This window comes from Podarcis muralis, chromosome 4 (assembly GCF_964188315.1).
Source record: "Podarcis muralis chromosome 4, rPodMur119.hap1.1, whole genome shotgun sequence".
Classification (NCBI taxonomy): Eukaryota; Metazoa; Chordata; class Lepidosauria; order Squamata; family Lacertidae; genus Podarcis; species Podarcis muralis.
In genome coordinates, this window is record NC_135658.1 from 80,609,465 (window position 1) to 80,631,865 (window position 22,401).

General features: G+C 43.7%; 2 protein-coding genes across 7 annotated transcripts in view; one reads left to right on the forward strand and one right to left on the reverse strand.

The window, feature by feature from the left end:
* Positions 1–6,474, forward strand: part of CARS2 (cysteinyl-tRNA synthetase 2, mitochondrial) — a 42,961-nt gene extending 36,487 nt beyond the window's left edge. The window contains exon 16 of the transcript XR_013392672.1: positions 5,876–6,474. The gene's annotated coding sequence lies outside the window, so the exon portion shown is untranslated. The remainder of the gene's footprint in view (positions 1–5,875) is intronic.
* On the reverse strand, positions 234–20,962 carry NAXD (NAD(P)HX dehydratase). 6 transcript variants are annotated; one of them, XM_028728124.2, is made up of 11 exons: positions 17,996–19,215; positions 15,230–15,604; positions 11,636–11,786; positions 8,171–8,216; positions 6,851–6,939; positions 5,397–5,505; positions 3,535–3,585; positions 3,350–3,454; positions 2,378–2,498; positions 935–1,055; positions 234–623 (listed from the first exon to the last, which is right to left on the reverse strand). In XM_028728124.2, the coding sequence occupies exons 1-11, from the start codon at positions 18,663–18,665 to the stop codon at positions 611–613; spliced, it is 1,851 nt and encodes a 616-aa protein (XP_028583957.2). In that variant the 5' UTR covers positions 18,666–19,215; the 3' UTR covers positions 234–610. The 6 variants fall into 6 exon arrangements, with proteins under 6 accessions (XP_028583957.2, XP_028583956.2, XP_028583960.2 ...); XM_028728123.2 differs by having other exon boundaries at positions 234–627; positions 17,996–19,212; XM_028728127.2 differs by lacking the exons at positions 15,230–15,604; positions 17,996–19,215 and adding an exon at positions 20,822–20,962 and having other exon boundaries at positions 234–627.
* Positions 20,963–22,401: the final 1,439 nt, after the last annotated feature.

The window sequence follows — 22,401 nt, forward strand, 5'->3', positions numbered from 1 at the left end:
TGGGAGACAGAAATGTCTACTTCTTCCACTGTAACGAAGAGACTTCAGCTGCAATCTCAAATGCACTTACTAGGAAGTCCCACTGAATTCATTAGGACTAAACAGGCCTTAGAACTGCACAGCTTAACTTTGGTTGGACCATGCCCTTATTTTTATTCGTCTCTTAAGTGCATCTTTTGCTACTAGCACACTCTTAGTTATTGCTCAATAACTGTGAGATAGAACAGAGGAAATACTTTCAGTTTAGTTTTATTATATTATAACATCTGCAACTACAGCTTATTCAGCCAAAAAAAATGTATTCCAAACTCTTTAAAAAATATCTACATTTTTTTTCTATTTTAAAAAATAAAAGCTACCTAGTATACCAAGACCGCTAACAGCACTTGAAAAAGGGTGCATTACGCATGGATATCCTACTGTAATTTCCGTTGCTGTCCGTGTTGTGTATTACTCCTTCCTCTGCTGCTTTGGTCTTAGGTTTCAAAGAGTTTATTAAAGGCTGCTCCGATTTCTAAAACCATGTCAGAGGCTGTCATAGACCGTCCACACTTCTGAAAGGCTTGGTTGTTGCACTGCCTCGTAAGTGAACAGGCTCCAAATGCAGCCACTAGGAAGGGGTTCTGACTAAAAAGGAAACAATAATCTTCATTAAAACTGGAATGGGACTGGATTTTTCAAGGAGCTTCAGAAATCTTAACTCACTCTAGGTATTCAGCGTGGAAAGATATTTCAATTTCTTGGGAGAGATTTGCATTTAAGTATACTGCCTTGCCTAACAGACAAGAATCTCTTATTAATTTTTCTGCTGCCCGAACGCACGTTTTATTGTTTATCTACCCCTTCCTCCCCAGTAGTTTCCCTCCCGCCCCCCAGTGTAATTCCAGTGAAGAACTAGGCTGCTGAAAATGCTCAGGTATGACCAGTACCTTACCCGTTTGTTTTTTCTGGTCCAGCGAGAAAGGCCCAGTGTGCTAGGACTCCAAGAGAACCTGAGAGGAGATCGCCTTGTCCACCACACCTTCTGCTGCTTCCTTCATGACTGCATACAAGCACTACAAAAAGGGGGGTGGGGAAATATCAGGCTTAGGCTGGCTCAGCCAGTGGCAGCCCCGCTCCCAAACAGCGTTTGGATCTGGTGTCAATTTTAACGCCAGCTTCTTCAGTATAGGATTGCTCGCTAATTCACCAAAGTTTTCCAACTGTATTTTAAAGAGGAGAGGCTGGAGATGTAATGAGCAGTACCAAGTGGGCAGGGTTCCTCAGGCTCACCCCTGATTTAAGAAGTGGCAAGGTTTATCCGTTACATGATTGCAGTGCCATCTATTAGCTGCAAGGGCTAGAACAGAATTTCTGCCATATCCCTGAAGGGCCCATTATTTGTGCACACATATGAATAGTCTAGATTATTATTATTATTTGCATTTATTAGTCACTTATGGAAATGACTCTAAGCAACTTACAGGCACAATGCAGTGTATACAGTTGTACCTTGGATCTCAAACACCTTGGCTGCCAAATGATCGAAACCCAGAAGTGAGTTTTCAAACGATTTTTGGAAGCCGAACATCTGGCATGGCTTCTGATTGGCTGCAGGAGCTTCCTGCACCCAATCGGAAGCCACACTTTGGTTTCTGAACATTTTGGAAGTCGAAAGGACTTCTGGAACAGATTCTGTTTGACTTCCAAGGTACAACTGTATTTAGTTGTCAAAGTGCAACTCCTGAAGTTTGCCAGTTCTTGGCGTCTTTTCCGCAATTGGCTATGAGGAACTTTGGGCGGAGGGGCTAGCTTCATGCTTTGTTAGTGTAAGTGAGGAACAACACAATCTCTCTTTTTAAAAGGACATGCAGAGGGAACCACTGATTTGTTCTGCCATAAGGATTTGTAGGCAACAGCTTACATCAGCTGCATATGAAAGCACCCTGTGTGTTTGCTGCTGCATGTTATGTAATTATCTTCTGTAATTACTCACTAATTTCTGTATAATTCTGCAGGACTAATTACTTAGGAAAAATAAATAAATACACAAAAGAATCTCCTTTGTGGTTAGATGAACATTCTTATTAGCATGTAATTTTATCACACATTTGATGTGCCCCACAGCCCCAGTAGCTAACATTTTATGTGTACATCTTAAATTATAATGTTTGCTGCCATTATTTGAGTAATCCATATTTAATACTGACACTTTCACTATAAATTCATTAGTCAACAATTTTTATCCATCTAATAAAACATTATCCTCCTGCTTATAATGTTCAGTATTGAATATATGCTTGTCAGCATTAGTTTTTGTTTTTCAGGATTATCTATCTATAATAGGACCAAGCAACTCTATTTATCATTCTGTTTGCTGTGTTTTTTCTTCACTCACCTTTTTCTCCATCCGAAATAAGATCACGTTCTCCTTTCTGAACAATCGTCAAATTCCCCAAGGCTTGGCTGAGCCTTAGCAGACATCCATGATGATCATTGCTATCAACAGGGTCCCTAAGCTAAGACAGAGGCGGGTGGGGAATCATACAGAATCAAAATACTTTCGGTGATGTAAAATAATGCACATTACCATCATTTTATGCACACATTTTATCAGAAAAACTACCCAGCCATTAATTCAGGAACGGGCAACCTGTGGTCTCATTTCCTGTCATCTGTGGTGGCTCCCTGATTGTGGAATGCTCTTTCCAGAAAGGCTCATCTGGCACCATCATTACATGTCTTTAGATGCCAGGCAAAAACATTCCACTTTACACAGGCCTTTGGCTATTAAATAATCTATGGCCTGTGAAAGTGTGTGAGAGAGGATTGCCCTTTATTACGATTATTTTACTACTATAGGCTGTGTCTGTCAGTCTGCTTTTCCACTATGTTTTTATCATTGGTGTTTTGCAATGTGACTCTAATGCTGTACACCGCCTTGATATCTTTTGATAAAGGGCGGTTATAAATTGAATTAGCAGCAGCAGCATATGCTGGGGTGGGGAGAAAGGGAGTGGAAAAGAGGTAATAGAGTCTACTTTTGGTCAGTACCTGTCCAACACTATCAAGCGGCCCCAGAGACCCCCAGCAAGTGACCTCTCACAGATTACCCCCAAAGGAATAAGACCCTTGCCAGAAAAAAGGTTCCCCACCTCTGCACTAATCAGTTATTACAGGCGGGTGCTGTCTCATGCAGGCTTTACTCAAACATAGATATTAGTGTTAAGGCTGCAACCCTGAACATCATCATTAGGGAGTAGGCCCCACTGAACCCAGTGCTGTTCATAGGATTGAGCTATAAATGTAATTTGGTCTTGGATTTAATTTGCTTTCCTTAAGTATCACTGAAAACATAGTATGAACTCACCATAGCTTCATACAGTCTGCTGAACTCCATGGCATTCGGAGTAAGAATCGCTCTAGGGTAACCCTGAATGAGAGATGGCTGCTGGGCAATTAGCCATAAACCATCCTGCGTCGGGTAGGAAGAGAGAAACATTTACTGGCAAGAACAACATCATGCAAATAAGCTAATGAAAACAGAATACTTACAGCATCAATTACGATAGGAATTCCTTTGACCTTCGATTTTTCTATGATACCCTGTGGGTTTTTTTAAAAAAAGAGCAGACTTTTAAGAACTGAAAATGAAACCTCTTCCCATTGTTCAATTAACTCTTACAGTTTCAAAGTAAAAATTCGAAAAACAGCTGTCTACTCCAAATAGGACTTAGCTGAATACAACCCCATGCTTACAAAATTGTTTCTCTTCTGGGTTACTCTAATTGTGGCTGAAACACAAAACGCATACTGCTGGATCCTTAAAACCACCAATGCAGGGATGGATGGTCAACCTTTTCCAACCTATAGGCCACATTTGCTGTTGGCCAGACCTCAGAGGGCTGCAGGCCAGCAGAAGATGCGGCCAAAGCTTGCACATGCAAAGACATGTTTGCACATGTATAAGAGTTCAGGCAGCAGGGAGGGTTTTTCTCTTTATCACAGTGCTGAGCCAGGAGGAAAGGAACCTCTCCTCTGAGAAATGCAATGTGATGGGGCGATCTCTCTCTGCTTTTCAGAGTTCATTCCGAAGAACAAATAAGAGTAGGAGGAATAGCATTCTCTCTGTTCTTCAGAGATCACTGAAGAACGGAGACAATGACTTTATCCCCCATAGCACTGCTGGGCTGATAGAAGAAACCTCTCCTCATCGTACAACAATGGGAAGAACAGCACTTACCTGGGAAAGGTGCCTCTTGTTCTGGTGCACCACTACTGTTAAGAGGCACGGGAAGGAGACCCCTTCCTGTTTCCTGAGTGCTAATACCTCTTAGCAATGGTGGTGTACTAGAGAAGTGACTCTGCTAAAGGAAAAGGCACCACCCAATATGCTAAGTGGCTTGGTGGGCCTGACTGGACCCCTGCATTAATGAAACACTGCCTTTATAAAATATTTGTTTTCTGACCACTGACCTGAGAGGTCAGTCTCTAGTGCTACACAGCATCTCCAGCCCTAACGTCCCACAACCATACTTTCCTACCTGGAACAATAACTAAGGCACAATCTGTTATGTCATGATTTACGTTGTGCACCTGTGCACCCTAATCTGGAAACAGATTTCATAGAAACTGCAGTTTGGGATCAGGGCATCAGAAGAACAGCAGAGGTCATCACTGGGCCATGTGGTTCATCTGTGTATGGTATATACATTAAGGGATTTGGGGAGGTTTACAAACATGTAATGGTTCCTTTTTTAAAAGTGAGATGGCCAGAAGCTATTGATAGTTTACCCAGAAGAAGGCGGCTATAAAGTGGTGCTAATCATATGATGTCATTATTATGGGACTTCTGCCCTTTCATTTCCATTTCTCAATTTTTTATAATGCAGACTGGTCCTACTCAAAAGTACAAGCAAGACAGTTCTCTAGATAAATGCTTCTTCATTTGCTCACCTTTTAGTGTAAGTGGGGGGAAATACCGTGACCTATTTTTGTTGGTCACTTTTATCACTGCCAGGACTAGGTAAGCAATAAAACCAAATGCCCTTGTTGCTGAGCTCTAGCAAACACCAGCAAGCAAAGGATGGCTTGGATATTATGATCCATCTTGAAACCACATTTACTGATGTTTTGTTACAACGGCTCAACTATGCCTCTATGTCTATTCCAAAGGGAGGTGGAGCTCTCCCACACAAAGAAACACAGGAGCATTGCGGATCTTGGGGATCATTAGGTTATCTGTAAGAGTTTCACATAAAGGCAACTTTCATCAACTTTAGCTGCTAATCCTGCCATTTTATAATCGCCTTCAATTTCCAACATCAAGAAGATCACCAACAGCGATGAATTCAAAACAGAAATTTAGTTTCATGAAAAAGGGTACATTAAAGAATCATTACTGTGCAAGGTATTACCTTGGCATTCTCAAGCAGTACATCATCTCTACCCAATCCAGGTCCGATAACAACCGAGTGTAGACGTGGCAGCCACTTTTCCACTTCATGAACAGCATCAGGGCTGTCACTAGACAGAGTAGAGCACAGATTGGCCTGTTTCCAAAAATCTGATTTCTTGCATTTGCAAGGAAGTGCAATTTTCAGCTTAAGTGTACTGGGTGCCAGCTCCCCAAGCTGCCTTCTGTAAACAACCACAACCAATTTCTCAAAGTATTTGGTTGGAAGCCGCCCAGAGTGGCTGGGGAAGCCCAGCCTGATGGGTGGGGTATAAATTATTATTATTATTATTATTATTATTATTATTATTATTATTGATTGCTAAACCATTTTTCTCCGGAATAAAAGCATGCCATATCCATACATTTATATAGATAATGTATCATTTCGGCAAAAACCCTCAGCGGTTCACAGAAATTATCGTTTTCCCTTTTCTACAGGAGATGGCATTATTTGAATGTATGTGGGGAACCCGAGGAACTTCTATCTGCCTGGAAAGCTGACAAATGAAAGCAGGAAAGGGAGATGAAATTCCTACATGGCTGGCTGCCATGTTTCCTTTTTGGTTTTAGAAGAAGAAAGGAGGAATTCCCATGGGTAGCATACACTTCCTGTCCCCTCAAGTTCCAATCTCTATATGCCATGTGACTTGTTTCATATTTTATTTTCTGGCAATGACTTGATTTTATCGCCCCCCCCCCCATCTCAAATTCCTGATCGTATATTTCAAACAGCAGTTGTAGCAACCAAACTTTTAAGATTTACAGTTGGGTGTAATACCTATCTATGCACATAGGCTTGTTTTAGCATAAGGCATCATTCAACTGGCTGCTGTGGAAGAGTCCCTTCTGTGTCTCTAAAAACAGCAACACTGTAGTAAGAGACTAAACTAATGGTTTGGACACAGCTTGGGTAGATAGAAAGGTTAATGCTGCAATTGGGACTTTCAGCACCATCACTTTTGGAAGGCAGAAGGTGGCACTATTTGCATATTATGTGAATACAATTAAAACATCATTAAAATGTTGTCTTGAAGTTTAGAGAAGTATTGGCATCTGGATTGGTTTTAGTTACAGCAAAACAGAAGCTGGCTACTGTGAGTCAAAGCATGGCAAGTGTGGCAGGCATGCGGGATTGTCCCATATACCATTTAAAAAATATATTTGAAATTCCAGCCATTAAGACAGATCCAGAGACAGCGTCCTCTGGACAGGATGTGAACATCACAGCATGAAATGCTTGAGTATAGGATACAAAGGACCAGGTCAAAGCCAGTAGGGTCACAAAAGGATTGGCGCCCTTCACCTGATCCTGGGGACCTAGCTCTGAGCTGCTACCCTAATACATGATCCATTAAGTCAAGTGAGAAAAATACAGGACGAAAGCAAAAGACAAAAAACGGAAAGGATACTTACAGAACAGGATGAACTATCAGCTCTGGGCTGTAAGACTTTATTACAGTTGCTGCGTCTTTGGTACAAAATACATGGGATATGTCTGCACCCTATGAAAGTTAACATATAGTTATCCATTGATACTAACACGACATCATGCAAAAGCTAGTCATTAAAACCCAAACAAGCCAGTTCCATGCTTTCTAGCTTGAGTCTCCCCTGTGACATTCTTACTTAGTGACTTACAGAACAAAGTGATTTTTAGGTCCATTTCTCATACTAGTTACCCCAGTCCTAAAGACATATACTCGAGCATGTCTCACGGACATCAATGGAACAAATTTGTTTAGGATCCAATATAAGTACTCTCTCTACATATCAAAGCCCGTTTCCAACATTCCTTAAAAATCTAGATGAAAAGCACATTCATATCTCTTTTCTCAAACATTGATAGCTTGGCTTTAGTAATACTTTGAACAGTAAAACATTTTGTTCATATGTGCATGGGTAGCTTCCTCCCCACTGGAACTCCGTTGTTGAGATCACAGTAGCAAAATACATTACAGACAAAATTCTACGCTGTGTATGATGGCTTTCTACACTTTATTATTAAGATGACAATTAGTATTTATTAAAGCAATCTTCTAAGGGCACAATCAGTTACTATCCACATACTCGAGTCAGTCTGATTCCAAAGCATTTTAAGTACACTTGAAGTTCAGAGATACAACCCTCAGAAAGCTATGATTCAACAACACACATAAGAGGCTGTTTTCACCAGGTTTAAGTACCCTTAACGGTTGGATAATGGGACACAGGTGGCACTGTGGTCTAAACCACCGAGCCTCTTGGGCTTGCCGATCAGGAAAGGTCAGTGGTTCAAATCCCCGCGACAGGGTGAGCTCCCGTTGCTCGATCCCAGCTCCTGCCAACCTAGCAGTTCGAAAGCACGCTAAAAAGTGCAAGTAGATAAATAGGTACCGCTCTGGCGGGAAGGTAAACACCGTTTCCGTGCGCTGCTCTGGTTTCAGTGTTCCATTGCGCCAGAAGCGGCTTAGTTATGCTGGCCACTGGACCCGGAAAACTGTTTGCGGACAAACGCCGGCTCCCTCAGCCTGTAAAGCGAGATGAGCGCCGCAACCCCAGAGTCGTCTGCGACTGGACTTAACTGTCCGGGGTCCTTTACCTTTTTTTAACTGTTGGATAATTACCAGTGCCTTTGAAATCGGGGTGAGGAACATGTGGACCTCCAGGTGTTGCTGGATTACAACTCCCATCAACCCTGAACTAGCCATGTAATGTTCCTTACCCACTTTAACAAAAAGTTAAGAGAGTACATACCACTTTGAGAGCTGAAATTGCAGCAAAATACGGTGCCCCTGTATACCTAGCAAAAAAAAAAAAAAAAAGAAAAAAAAGAATTTTTTTAGGAGGCATATTTATTTTGCTAACAAGTTTGGTTGCTGAATTGGGATAAAGACAACTAACTAAAAATCATCATATTTCCCCCCACCTGCTAATTATGCATATGTTTTGAAGTCTTAAATATGAGTTATGACACTATCACAATCGAGCACCAGCAGAGAAGACTCTTGCCTACTAACAGCTAAGGGCGTTTATGTTCAGTTAATGTGGTAGCTGCAAAGTAACAGATCTTGTCTCTTCTTTGGCTTGCTTCCAAGGCTCATACTTCATAGCTGTGATGAGCAGACTTTCTTCTATGATAACAACTCTAAGTCAGCCTTTTCACAAATAACCAGACTCTCATTGCAGTTGAGAAAAACGTGATTGTACAGCTGCTTCTGTGGAACCTGAACGTAACCAGGAGGAAACCACTCTGGGCACTGAATATCAGATGCTCAAATTAAGACAGACGTGTACTTTTTTTTTTGGTTAGGCCAAGCAGAAGCTCTTACATTAGGCATTATTAAATATAAAATCTAATGTTAAAGTAATAGTTTCTTCTCAGCATTATGAAGATTTGTCATCTTCATGCTGGGTCACTGCAGGGGGTTGGACTAGATTCCTTCCAACTCTACAATTCTGTGATTCTATGAAAGTACACAAACAGGTCTCCAGACTTCAAATCCTTGTGCTATGCTGGGCTGTATTAGAATTGGGAAGCATCTTTGGCACTGACAATATGGGAAAATCCAACCATCATACATTCTAGTGTATTACACCGTGGCAGAATATTAGGGATTTATTTTTCAAGGCGGAATGAAGAGCCAGAGGCCGTGACAAAGAGCCGGAGGTTACAACTTCCCTACCCTTAAATCAAGGAGATGCAGGGTTTTGTTTATTTTGCATCCAAATTCATTTTTTTTTTTTTTTTAATAAATATTTATTAGGGTTTTTAGAAAAAAGAATACAATATTAATAAGCATTGTTACTTTGTTTTAACAAAATTTCATAATATCCTTAAACTTCCTCACGTCTCCCGCTCCCACTTACATCATTAATAAGTTTTTGTCAAGCAAATTATAATCTTATTTCCAAATCTGTAACCACTTACTTAAATACAATAAAATAATTCTCCTGCAAATTTGTTTCTCTTAATCTCTCTTATCATCAATTCCTGATCTATTTTAGTGAAGGCCAATTATTTATAACCAAGCATCCTTCTTAACATTCCGCTAAATCACAATATTTCTGTAAGTAAGTCTTGAATTTCTTCCAATCTTCTTCAATCCTTTCTTCTCCCAGGTCTCGGATTCTGCCAGTCATCTCCGCCAGTTGCATATAGTCCATCAGTTGCATCTGCCATTCTTCCAGTGTGGGTAGATCTTGAGTTTTCCAGTTCTTAGCGAGTAGTATCCTTGCTGCTGTTGTTGCATACATGAAAAATGTTCTATCTTTCTTTAACACCTTCTGGTCGACAATGCCCAAAAGAAAGGCCTCTGGTTTCTTGGTAAAGGTATACTTAAATACCTTTTTCAGCTCATTATATATCATTTCCCAGAAGGCCTTCACTTTAGGGCAAGTCCACCAGAGGTGAAAGAATGTTCCTTCATTTTCTTTACATTTCCAACATTTGTTATCAGACGAATGGTATATTTTGGCGAGTTTAACTGGGGTCATGTACCATCTGTATATCATTTTCATTACATTTTCTTTCAAAGCGTTACATGCAGTAAAGTTCAACCCAGTGGTCCACAACCTTTCCCAGTCCTCAAACATAATGTTATGCCCAATATCCTGTGCCCATTTTATCATAGCCGACTTAACCAATTCGTCTTGTGTGTTCCATTTCAACAGCAAATTATACATTCTTGAAAGTACCTTAGTCTTAGGTTCTAACAGTTCTGTTTCCAACTTCGATTTCTCCACCTGGAATCCTAACTTTTTATCACTTTTAAAGATTTCCTTAATCTGAGCGTAGTGTAACCAGTCTCGCACATTGTCTTTCATTTTCTCCATACTCTGCAGTTTCCAATTATCTCCATCTTTTTCTAACAGTTCCCAATATTTTGGCCAGTAGGCTTCCATATTGGGTCTTTTCCGGGCCTTAGCTTCCAAAGGTGAGAGCCACCTTGGAGTTTTGTTTTCCAATAAGTCTTTGTATTTTGTCCAGACATTAAACACTGCTTTTCTGACAATATGGTTCTTAAAATATTTTGCATCCAAATTCAGCATTGAAAAAAGTTAGTTATTTTACTTATATAAATTCTGAAAATTGAATCACAGTCTCTTAAAATCTACTCTCTGTTTTCCTATTTTCCCTATTTTATTCTGATTAGACTAATGGGAAGCAGCTAGGTTAGCATTTGGAATCTCATCTGGTTATTCTTTCTGGCTTCTGGGCTTTTCATTCTGCTCACACATGTCAAGTGTGTATTTGCAGGCCTAAGGGAAAGCAACTTAACTCTCTTTAGTGGAAGATGAGATTCCTGGAAAGTTGAATTCTATACCTAACTGCACATTCTGCCCTTTTTCTACGCTCACGGAATTGTACCACACATGCGCGCACACACAAACGAATTCATTTCCTTAACAGTCAGCACAAATAACACTTCTCATGAAAGCCAAACATTTGCACAATGATGGGATCTCAAAAGGAATGTGAATTATGGCTCTCAAGGTCAAATGGTACACCTTCCTTATTTCCCTAAGAGCTATGGTCACATGACATATGCACACATTTGGCCTCAAAGTAAAAAAAAAAAAGGATTAAAATGACTTTTAAGACATCTTCAGGTGTTTGATTTAAATGTGCAAGAAAGAATGTGGGAATGTGAGAATTGCCTCTAGACAACCAGGCAGGAAACCATGCCTAATAAAAGTAAGAAAATGATTAAAATATATTTTTTGCAAGTTGGTAAGGTGCCAAATAAGGGACAAAGGGGTGCTGTGGGTTAAACCACAGAGCCTAGGGCTTGCCGATCAGAAGGTCGGTGGTTCGAATCCCCGCGATGGGGTGAGCTCCTGTTGCTTGGTCCCTGCTCCTGCCAACCTAGCAGTTCAAAAGCACGTCAAAGTGCAAGTAGATAAATAGGGACCGCTCCGGCGGGAAGGTAAACGGTGTTTCCGTGCGCTGCTCTGGTTCGCCAGAAGAGGCTTAGTCATGCTGGCCACATGACCCGGAAGCTGTACGCCGGCTCCCTCAGCCAATAAAGTGAAATGAGCGCCACAACCCCAGAGTCGTCTGTGACTGGACCTAATGGTCATGGGTCCCTTTACCTTTAAAGGTGCCAAATAGAATTTTTTTAAAAAGGCATGCTCAAGGAGGGCTAGTAAAATGTGTTGCAGCCTAGTAATACCTGAAAACTTGCTTGCAAGAATGTTATGCATTTTCTTTTAACTTACTCTTGGCATCCTCCAATAATTCCTATTCGTCCATCTTGGCCTTTATGCTTTTTGGCAGTTAGAGGAGGAATAACATTCCGCACCAGTTGAAATATATTCTCCATTTCCTTTACAGAATGTGTTTTGTGCACTGAGAATGATCTTTCTATAACTGAAAAAGAAATAAAGATATTTAAATAATTACTTTAAATTCAAACTTTTCATAGTATTCACTGATAACATGAATATTTCCAAAAAATTAGAGTATTAAATATTCTTGCTTGCATCTTCAATTAACCAGCCCTATTCAATTAATAACACTTCCGTGTTCCTCAACAAGAGAGCAGGAACGCACCAAAGAGCCCTCCCCGCTAGCCTTTACATGATGAACAAAACCACAATCTACACCTCTGTGAAATCTGGGTTCCAGGTCCAGTGCCAGGTCTATTTTACAGGTAGAGCTGTGCACACAAATGCTCAATTGATTCAACTGGCTACATTGTTTGCGTAATGTCGCGTGGCAGGGGCAAGCCAGCATGCCTGGTGCAGATATCTGATCAGAAAACTGTAAGAACAGTATTAGCGCCAACTTGGTTTTCTGCATCTGCGTTGCACTGCACACCCAAAGGAACCATGGTATCAAACCATCATACAGATGCTTATTTCTCTTGTATGGCCAACTGGCAATGTCAAAGGGACAATGTGTGTGCACGTGAGGGGTGGGAATACAAGTGAGAGGAAGGTGGTGGTGCCTGAGCTCCAACCCTAATAAATTTCATGTGATGATCTCCAAGATTTCCCAGTCATCCAGTTTTATTAGTTGCAGGCCAGCTTTCATACAAGGATGTAATTAACTCCTACACCCGGAAAAACAGCACTGAGCAAGAAGAACTTGTGCTGACAAGAATTATGAACTCGGGCCTAAGCCACTTATATCTCAAATTGCAAATCAGAAAAAGATTTAAATGGTCTTAGATAACACTCACATTTTTTTGTAATAAAAATCACATAGTTAATAGATACCGAGTCAATGGTTAGGAGTTAAATAAAATGCTGGTTTTCTAGTCATAAATGGGTATTAAAAGACCCAAAATTTGTTCAAAATAAGCAACAAAATATCCTTTCATGTTTCTGCAGCTTAAAAAACAACCCTACTTTGACAATTACGCTTCCAATTGACAATTGTATCACATAATTAGTAACTACCAATCAGACTGCTGCTCTTCGTTAGTGTTTCTGCTGAAGCGATGTCTACTTTTTAAACTGCCCGTTCATAATGTGCTTAGTTATCACAGTCAGATGAATCTAACAAAGAGCTCAAAGCATCCACAGGGCGAAAAACGTATCTGAAAAAGTCAGCATCAAACAAGAAAACTCCAAGTGGTTGCAAAATCAGCAAAATCTCTTCATTCGCAATACAACCCTTTCCACAATCAAACTTACTTTTTTCCAGTAAACATTAAGTCCTTTCAGGTCAATATTCTGATCTCATCCTTTACAATGGAAACAATTCTTTAATTAATGCACTCCGCTTCCACTGATGTTATTTACACAACATGTTGACACATTTGTAACATATCTCCAACTGCATTAGAGACCCCAGCTTGGATCACTCTAGGTGTAACTGTTTTATTCTGGTCATCCAAACAAGGAAGTCTGTAGTCATGGTAAACAGTTGCAGTGAATAGAGAACCATGCTGAATCTTAAAACCCCTCCTCCTTTCCTTTGGGGCTTCTATCAATGAAACTCCCCACATATATTTATACATTTCTGCACTATCCCATGAATGAAAAAAACAATAGTGTATCCTACGATATTCGGACCAAAGTACAAATCATGATGAAATTCAAAAAATCCATACTTGTAGACAAAAGAGTGAGAGCCATCGAAAATTATGAGCACAGAGAAAGAAATGGAAACAGCTGCATTGCTGCTACTGCCTTCACAGCACAACTTACGTACTGTGTCCTCCCTCCCTCTGTACACACACACACACACACACACACACACACACACACACTTTTCTAAAGATTTGTAAACTTTTCTTGCCATTTTCCTTGTGTTTTTTAAATGGCATATTCTTAGACAATTGGATAAAACGTCCAAAATTCACAAAATAGATTATATAAAGTGATAGTGAAAGCAGATTAATGTCAAGTATTGAAAGCCTGAAAGGAAACTCTAGTTTACCTAGAATATGATTAAGCATAAGCAAACACTATCACTTTAAATAGATCAGCTACCTATTAACACCCTGTTATGCTCATAAAAGGGGTTAAACATTGGAGTATCATTTTATTTAGTAGTAGTATTGTAGAGGCAAAGATCTCCAAATTATCTACTTAGAACACAATGCTATGTATGCCTACTTGGAAGTAAGTCTCCATGCATCAAAAGGGTCTTAAGCCACTAGCGATTGAGGTCCCAGAATACAACAGCATGATTTTGTGAATAGAACCTACATTTAAACACATGTTCGTACCTAACAAATACATAGTTCTCCTGCATCTTGGTTACCTCTAGTCCTGAAGAACACCAAAACAGTCTGCAAGTAGGTAGCATTAGAAGACTCCTTGCAGTCAGTTTTCAAACTGTGTTCCTTGTGAATACCAAGATGACAAGAAAGGATAAAATGCACTATTACTCAGTTTTCAATGTGAAGTTGGATGGGAGTATTAAACATATTTAGACCAAAGGTCTATCTAGTTCCTGATCTGTGGTATGCACTCCAGTTGAACTTCTGATAATGTGCTTGCAAAGGATTTTGGAGTGACCCTTCTGACTTGGGTAAAAGAAGTTGAAAGGCAATCTCATTTTTGGGAAGTTGCCTCTTTCAAAGTCAAACGTGCCCATGCTGCATTTTTAAGGCAACAGCTATATTGACATTTGAACTCACTTGCCTTGCAAATTAAAACTAAGGCTACCCTAATACTATTCAAGTGTGGTAGGAAAATCTACTGCAGAAGACAGCCTCAGGACCATGAAGTCCAAGTACTAATGAAAATATTTTGCTGACCAGGATGCAATTTCACGCTGATTGCCAGCCCAGAAGTAGAATATCCAAGACTAATTCTATTCCCTAGTAAGATGGAAGTAGACTTGGATACGAAAAAAAAAAAAAACTGCTCTAAAACCAGCCACCTTCTAAAAGTATTTACTATAAGTACTTATATATTATATGCTTTTAAACCATCCCTGGCAATTACCGATGTTGTTTCAAGTGCAAAAACTATTACTTCCAGAATTTCTATGAAACACTAAAGATCAAGCAATATGAATTTTATTTTAAAGATGAACAAACTTCCCTTTTTAATCCACTAAATTCACAACTGATTGCTCTACATTTTTAAAAAAGGGCTATGTAAACTACATCAGTGATCATGATCTGTTCCATGATAACTCTGCAAAAGAGCATAACATTTATTTAAACACCATTATCTATGTAGACTTATCAACCAAGCCCAGTGTTTTGATTCATTTTTCACATATACCCATGAACAGCCACCCCAACCCCCCGGGTACTATTTCACTGGCTTTAGAAAAATTCACCACAAATGTGCACAAAAATCTTAGCTACCGGGTCCCAAAATCATTTATACAATAGAATGTAGTACCTATGGGTGGCGAAAGTGATGTTGACATAGAATTAAAGTTAAAATTATCTCCGTATGATCGGTGATTTGATCTCTGTGAAGAATTGCTAGGTATATACTGGGACCTTTGTGATACTGTGGAAGAAATCCCTGCTAACATCTGTCCCAACATCTGCAACATCTGGAGCTCTCTGGCGTGCTCAGCTTCACGCCGCTTGTCTTCGATTTTAAGCCTCTGCTCTTCATATTTGTAAAATTTCTCTTCGGTATCCATGCTTTGTTGCAGAAACTTCTCCATCATTTTGTCCAGTGTTAAGTTTGCATGGCGTTTTTTTGATCTTTTAGCCTGAGATAATAAGGGTGGTGCATTGGTGTGAGCATTAATTTGTTTAAAACCTAAAACAAAAGCAGATAAGTTAGTTTTTCATGTTTTGACCAAACTTAAGAGAAAATTAAATAGTGAAGAATGTCACTTTAGTCACAAAAATATTTCCAGTAATCAGGTAGTTTTCATATTGACATAATTTATATGTTTCTATAACATTTATGTATGTATGTATGGAACTTGAACAACCAAAATTTTTAAACAAGTATTTGTGTATTGCAGATAATTGCTCAATTCAACTTTTTACAGTAGAAGCCTATGCATGTTTACTTGGAAGTGAGACCCATTATATTCTGTGGAATTTACTTCCAGATTAAGTGTGCACAGGACTGCAGCCTTAATGCCCTGCTTTCAGATCTGCATTGCAAAAGGTCATAACTGTAAACCTCTCCCCTTTGATGTTATTTATGTGTAAAAAGTTTGTTTCAAGTGTGACTATTAGCCTAAGGACACCAATTTGAAGCCAGTTTTGTGTGGAATATATGCAGATTTATGCATGTGTATTAGCTCTGCCCAATTCAAATAAAACTCAATCATGAAAAAAGACAAAGGCACAGATTCCAGTTTTTCTGTTTTAGAATTGTTTTCTAAAAATAATACACACACCTACATGCGAAGGAAGTACAGACCTCCCTACATGGTATCACTTCAATTTGTTTGTGGAAATTTAAATTTAGCCTGAGTTGTGTATGTGAACAATAAATATGAGGGTGGAGGTCTTTTGTTTTTAACCCAGATGAAAAGTTGTGTATTTACAAGAGAAATACTATAGAATATATTGTCAAATAAAGATGCATGGTGACCTTTAGGTCTGCCAGCCTAACAGTCTTCCTGCTTTAAAATCATCATCATCATCATCATCATGCAAAAGAATTTCAAGTTTGGGGCACTGTACATCTGATTTACACTGCATGCAGTATTCTTGCATTAGGTGTATGAGCTGGCCGTTTGTGTTTAAATACAGAGATGACCATAGATTCTCTCCAATCACAGAAGGGAAGAGGGGATGGACAATGCCAGCTAAGGACTGGTGTGCTTGGCCCAAGTTGGTGCTTCTAAACTAAAAAAAGAGAATGCAAAAGTGATAATTGCAGCGCTGTTGAGATGGCAGACCCTTTACTGGGTTTTGGGCCCCAGCAGGTGCCCACCCTCACAACAGTGGAATGTGGGGGGGGGGGGGTGTAGTGTCTTCAGAACTTTGGACTGTCGCCATACACAAAAAGGAAGTCTTGATCTGCCACTGTATTTTTGTCGCTATTGGATATGCCTTTTATGTAGGTGGTATATCCAGAACAAAGAAGCTCCCTGGTTATATTTTATAGGTAAAGGTAAAGGTAAAGGTACCCCTGCCCGTACGGGCCAGTCTTGACAGACTCTAGGGTTGTGCGCCCATCTCACTCAAGAGGCCGGGGGCCAGCGCTGTCCAGAGACACTTCCGGGTCACGTGCCCAGTGTGACATCGCTGCTCTGCGAGCCAGAGCCGCACACGGAAACGCCGTTTACCTTCCCGCCAGTAAGCGGTCCCTATTTATCTACTTGCACTTAAGGGTGCTTTCGAACTGCTAGGTTGGCAGGCGCTGGGACCGAACAACGGGAGCGCACCCCGCCGCAGGAATTCGAACCGCCGACCTTTCGATCGGCAAGCCCTAGGCGCTGAGGCTTTTACCCACAGCGCCACCCGCGTCCCTTTATATTTTATAGCGCAATCCTAATACGGAGTAACAGGAATTCATTTTAAAACAGAAGTCACCTGCCAATAACCAAAGGAAGGACCATTTGACAACATTAACAGGCCACAGCAGTGCCACAGCTATGGGGGTGGAGTGGGGGACTAGCCAGGGTTTTTTTTGCCCTGGGTTAAGCCTCCCAGACTGTGTGTGTGTGTGTGTGTGTGTGTGTGTGTGTGTGTGTGTAAGCAAACATCTGGGCTCTTTTCTTCTTCTTTTGCCAAACTGGGTCCTTGACCCCGGTGACACAAAGCCTACTTTCACCCTTTCCAAAAGGAAAGGTTAGGCGGAGAAATCTCCAGAGTTGTTTGGGTGTGTGATTGAAAGTAGGGAGTGGGACATTGCCTTTCCTTTTAGACAAGAGCAGGGCAAACAAAATACACAGCGCTGCTGCTCTCAGGGTGAAGTCATCATGAGAACACCAGCTTTCCCCCAACACTTCATATTTTGGAGAGAGACATCGGCACAGACTGGGGAGGAGCAGGGCAATGAAAAAAGGGCGTGTGTGTTGTGCGCCTGTGAGAAGGGTGCGATTGTTCTATGGATGCCCCCCCCCCCAACGCGCAACATTGTTCAGAAAAGCAGGGATAACGGGGCTGTTTCTTTGTGGCAGGTGCCATAACAGAGACTGAGACTTGTGCCTCCCTCGACTTTCTTTCCTTTCTCTCCACTCACCTTCTGCCGGCGGTAGCGGGATGGCGAAGGGCGGGCACTCCACTTTGATGGCGTGCTCGGCGTAGGAGGAGCACTCCCCGGACTCCTCGTGGAAGTTGTCCCTCGGGGGCGACTCCAGCAGCTCGCCGCCTTCCTCGTCCAGCTCGTCCTCGTCTTCCTCCTCCGCGTCCACCTCGCGAAGCAAAGCACCGCCGCCCCCGCCGGGCCTGGCGGAAGGGGGCGCGGCGGAGGCGGCGGCGGCCAGGATGGCGGAGGCGGCCAGGGCGCCGGGGTGCTGCTGCTGCTGCAGATGCTGCCTCCGCCGGCACCCGGCCTCCCCGCCGGCCGCGGGGCTCAGAGGCCTGTCGTCGAGGCCCGCCGCGCCGGCCCTCCCGCTGAGGATGCGGTCCATCTCGTCGTAGTACTTGCAGATCTTCCTGGCGTGCCCGTTCTTCTTGAGCCCCTCCCGGGCCTGGTAGTACTGGCGCTTGAGGCCCTTGATGCGGATGCGGCACTGCTCCGGGGTGCGCTCGAAGCCCAGCTCGGCCAGGCGGCAAGCCACGTCCCGGTACACATGGCTGTTGCGAAAGTTGCCGTCCAGGGCGCTCTGCACGTCCGCCTCCCCCCAGATCTCCAGCAGAGCCCGGGTCTCCAGGTCCGACCACAGGAAGCCGCGCGTGTTGGTGATCATCCTGGCGGAGGCGGCCCGCCCACCCGGGCGGCCGCGATGGCCGCGCTCGGACGGGAAGGGGCGATCAATGGCAGGCCGGCGGGGGTCAGCCGCCCGCCCGCCTCGCCGCAGCCCCTCCTCCCGCAGCTCCCCCCCCCCCTCAGCGACCCCGACGAGGCGGCGGTTGCGGCGGCCGAGATCCCATCCCTTCCCTCGCCGGCGGCGCCTCACGCGCCCCGCTCTCGCCGCGCTCTCTCCGTATAGTCCGCCAACCGAAACTTTCCCCACGCAACGAACGGGGCCTCCGCCGCCGGCCTGACGGGCCTGGCCTTCCTCAGCCTCGTCTGCGGCTGTCGCTCCCTCGCCTCAGGCGGCGGGAGCTCGGTGGCGGCGGTGGCGGCAGAGGAGGGGGCTGCGCTTGGAGGCCCATCGCCTCGCGGAGGCCTGAGGCCGCTGGGCTCGGAGAAGAAGCGGCGGCGGCTGGCGAGAAGCACCGGCGCGGCCTCTTTCCCCCCTCCGCTCGCTCCCCGGCGGGCCCAAGCCGGCCCGGCGTCAGCAGCGCGCATTGCGCTCCAGCTGCCCCCTCCCCTTCGTGTGCGCGCACACTCACAACCACACACGCGCGCGCGCGCACTAGTCGCCCAGGTTCACACACAAAGCAGCGAGGGTGTTTGTCGCACAACTTCAGTGGTGGGGGGGGAAAGGGGAGAACAATAGGCAACGGTCTCCTCCCGAGGCGTCGCGTACCTTGCGCCCCTCTCTCCCCCCCCCAAAACAATGCTGCATTCAAACAAAAACGCATGGTGGAGACGGAGGGGTTTCAGGCAGGAAGACCACGGAGGGATACGGGGAAACGGGTTGGAAGGAGCGCGCACACGCCAGCACCAACATTGCTAGACGGCCTTTCCCCCCCAAAGCGCAGACAGGGATAGACTCCAATCCAAGCAGTGGAAAAGGAAAGAAAGCGCCTTCCGTTTGCTTTGCTTGACAGCTTGCTGTCGTTTTCGACAAACACTACCACGAATCCGAAGCGACGGGCAGTTTTATCCGGCGGTGCTCCCCATCAGCACCTTTCCCAAAGCGAACGTGAGAATCAGCTGGCGCAAGAGGTGCTACTCGTCCTTTTCCCCTCCCCACGGTGAAACCACAACAAAGACACGCATGTATTTTTTTGTTACGGGCGTTTTCGTTGGATGTTACGTCGCAAGAAATGCTGCTGCTACTATCTAACCTTTTAAACACCGGGTTAGCGCCAAGAAGGTACGACGAGAATACAGAAATTATGGCCCTCTTTATTATGTTGAAAAGGATAAAACGCCATATTTTAAAAAAGCAAGAAAGATAAGCAATTCTAGCCTACGACTGGAGGATTTTCTCGCCATACAAACTACTATGAACTACTTCGTAATTTGTGATGACTTGCACCAGTGAAATGGGTCATCACAGGTGTAACCGGATAGATTGCTTTCACATCACCTCCTGATGGATTAAGCTACCTACCAATAAATCGTGTAGAGAAGTCAAGAGATGTCCACACCTCGTATAATCAGCCCTTTCTGTCAACTGTTCGGTGGCGAGTCACCCTTCACAAAATCTAGGCTGGTCGATTTTTGATTCTGTGGTCCAGGGCTTCAATCTGCGGGCATGAGCATTACATTCTGACCTGAGGGGTTTCTTTAAATGCTCGGTGACTATAGAGAGATGACTGCAATGGGTTTTAAAAACATGCACACCCATACGTTTAATCTCAAGCCCTAAACCATATCTTGCTTATATATTCCAGTATGTCATGCACCCAAACTCATCCGTTTATCTTCGAATCTGCTTGCACTACCTCAGCTGTGGCAATTATTTTTAAGCAGGCGAGGCGAGCTACAAGCAGGCAATAACTTAACAGATTCCATTTAAAAATGCTTTTAACTCCCCCCCCCCCCAAAAAAAAGGCCCCTCTCCATGTCTGGCCTGTGGCTAACTGCAGATAAGCAAATCTGGCGCACGAAAGGCGATTTTGGGTACCTTTTCCATACTGCAGCCAGAGCACCGCTGCTGCTGAGATCAGTACTGCGATCACACAGGTGTCCCTTCCCCAAACCATCCCTGAGAAAAGGATTTGCACGAGCTCACCGCGGGGCCCTGCCTCGCCCGAGCGGCTTGGACTCTGCTCTCCCGCCTCTTACCTAGCCGCCAAGCGGGGCTCGAACCAGTTGCTGCCAAGCACGCGCGCAAGCGGCACACAAGATGCATCCGAGCTGCTTCCGGGTCCGACCCGCAGCGAGTGGGACGCTTAGGCCACTTTCGCCCCGCCTCCTAAGCCCTCGGGAACGCCCCCTCGTGGGAAGCCAATCTGAGCTGGCTCAGCCCACTGATTGACAGTAGACATGCAAACGCGCAAAAGGTTAGTAGGCGGGGCTAGTGCTGCTATAGAGAGCGTGCTTTTTTTTCTTACCTGGAGACTGACTCACGTGTAACAGCGGCCGCGTTGCTGCTGCTGCCGTTCAAAGAGACTCATTCTTTTACTGAGTCGCAAACACGCCGGTAGAGGGGTGGTGTTTTCTTGCAGTCGCTCTCTCCCATTGATTTCAATGACGTTTCCTGCGCCATTAATTATGCTTGGGATTGTAATCTTAAATTTCCGAGGCGGAGTTCAGCCCAGGCGCAAGAGGAACCTGTTTTTTAATTACAGTCCTAGAAGTAATTTGAGAAGGAGCAGATCGAGTGCCTGCAACGTTAGCAAATAAATAGCCAGACTCGCAAACACACACCTAATGTTCAACCAAAATCTCTCCTCCTGCAATATAAACCCACTAGATTTAATCCTGCCCCTTTGGGGCAGGCAGCAGACCCTTCAGGTATTTGATAAGTGCTATCACGTCCCTACTCAGTCTCCAGGCTAAAAATACCCAGTTCCTTCAACCTTTCCACATTGGACTTGTTTTCTATACCACTGACTTATCTCTGAACCCATGAGGATTCTCTTCATACTGAAAAAGAAAAACAAAGTGAAGAACGAAGACCTATTATTTAATACAGGGTATAAAGGAAAATGGGACGTGGGTTAAACCACAGAACCTAGGACTTGCCAATCAGAAGGTCGGCGGTTCGAATTCCCGCAATGGGGTGAGCTGTTGCTCGGTCCCTGCTCCTGCCCACCTAGCAGTTCAAAAGCACGTCAAAGTGCAAGTAGATAAATGGGTACCGCTCTGGCGGGAAGGTAAATGGCGTTTCTGTGCGCTGCTTTGGTTCTCCAGAAGCGGCTTAGTCCTGCTGGCCACATGACCCGGAAGCTGTACGCCGGCTCCCTCGGCCAATAAAGCGAGATGAGCGCTGCAACCCCAGAGTCGGTCACGACTGGACCTAATGGTCAGGGGTCCCTTTACCTTTACCTTTATAAAGGAAGCTATGACGTGCAACTAATAGCATACACTTTAGATGTGTCACAGAAGTAGGACATGCTCCTCTTATCCCCAGATTATCTATGTCAGCGATGAAGGGTGTGACGCCTTGCTTATTAGGCGACACATCTGGAACAGCTGTAGAGACATTGCTGCACAGGTGTACTGGGTATGACTCTCCTAAAGGGAAGACAGGCACTTATTACAGCAGTGTTTCCCAAACTTGGGTCTCCAGCTGTTTTTCGGACTACAACTCCCACCATCCCTAGCTCGCAAGATGGGAACTGTAGTCCAAAAGCAGCTGGAGACCCAAATTTGGGCAACACTGTCTTACAGCATGAGCAAACAATGCAAAAGGAAGGCAT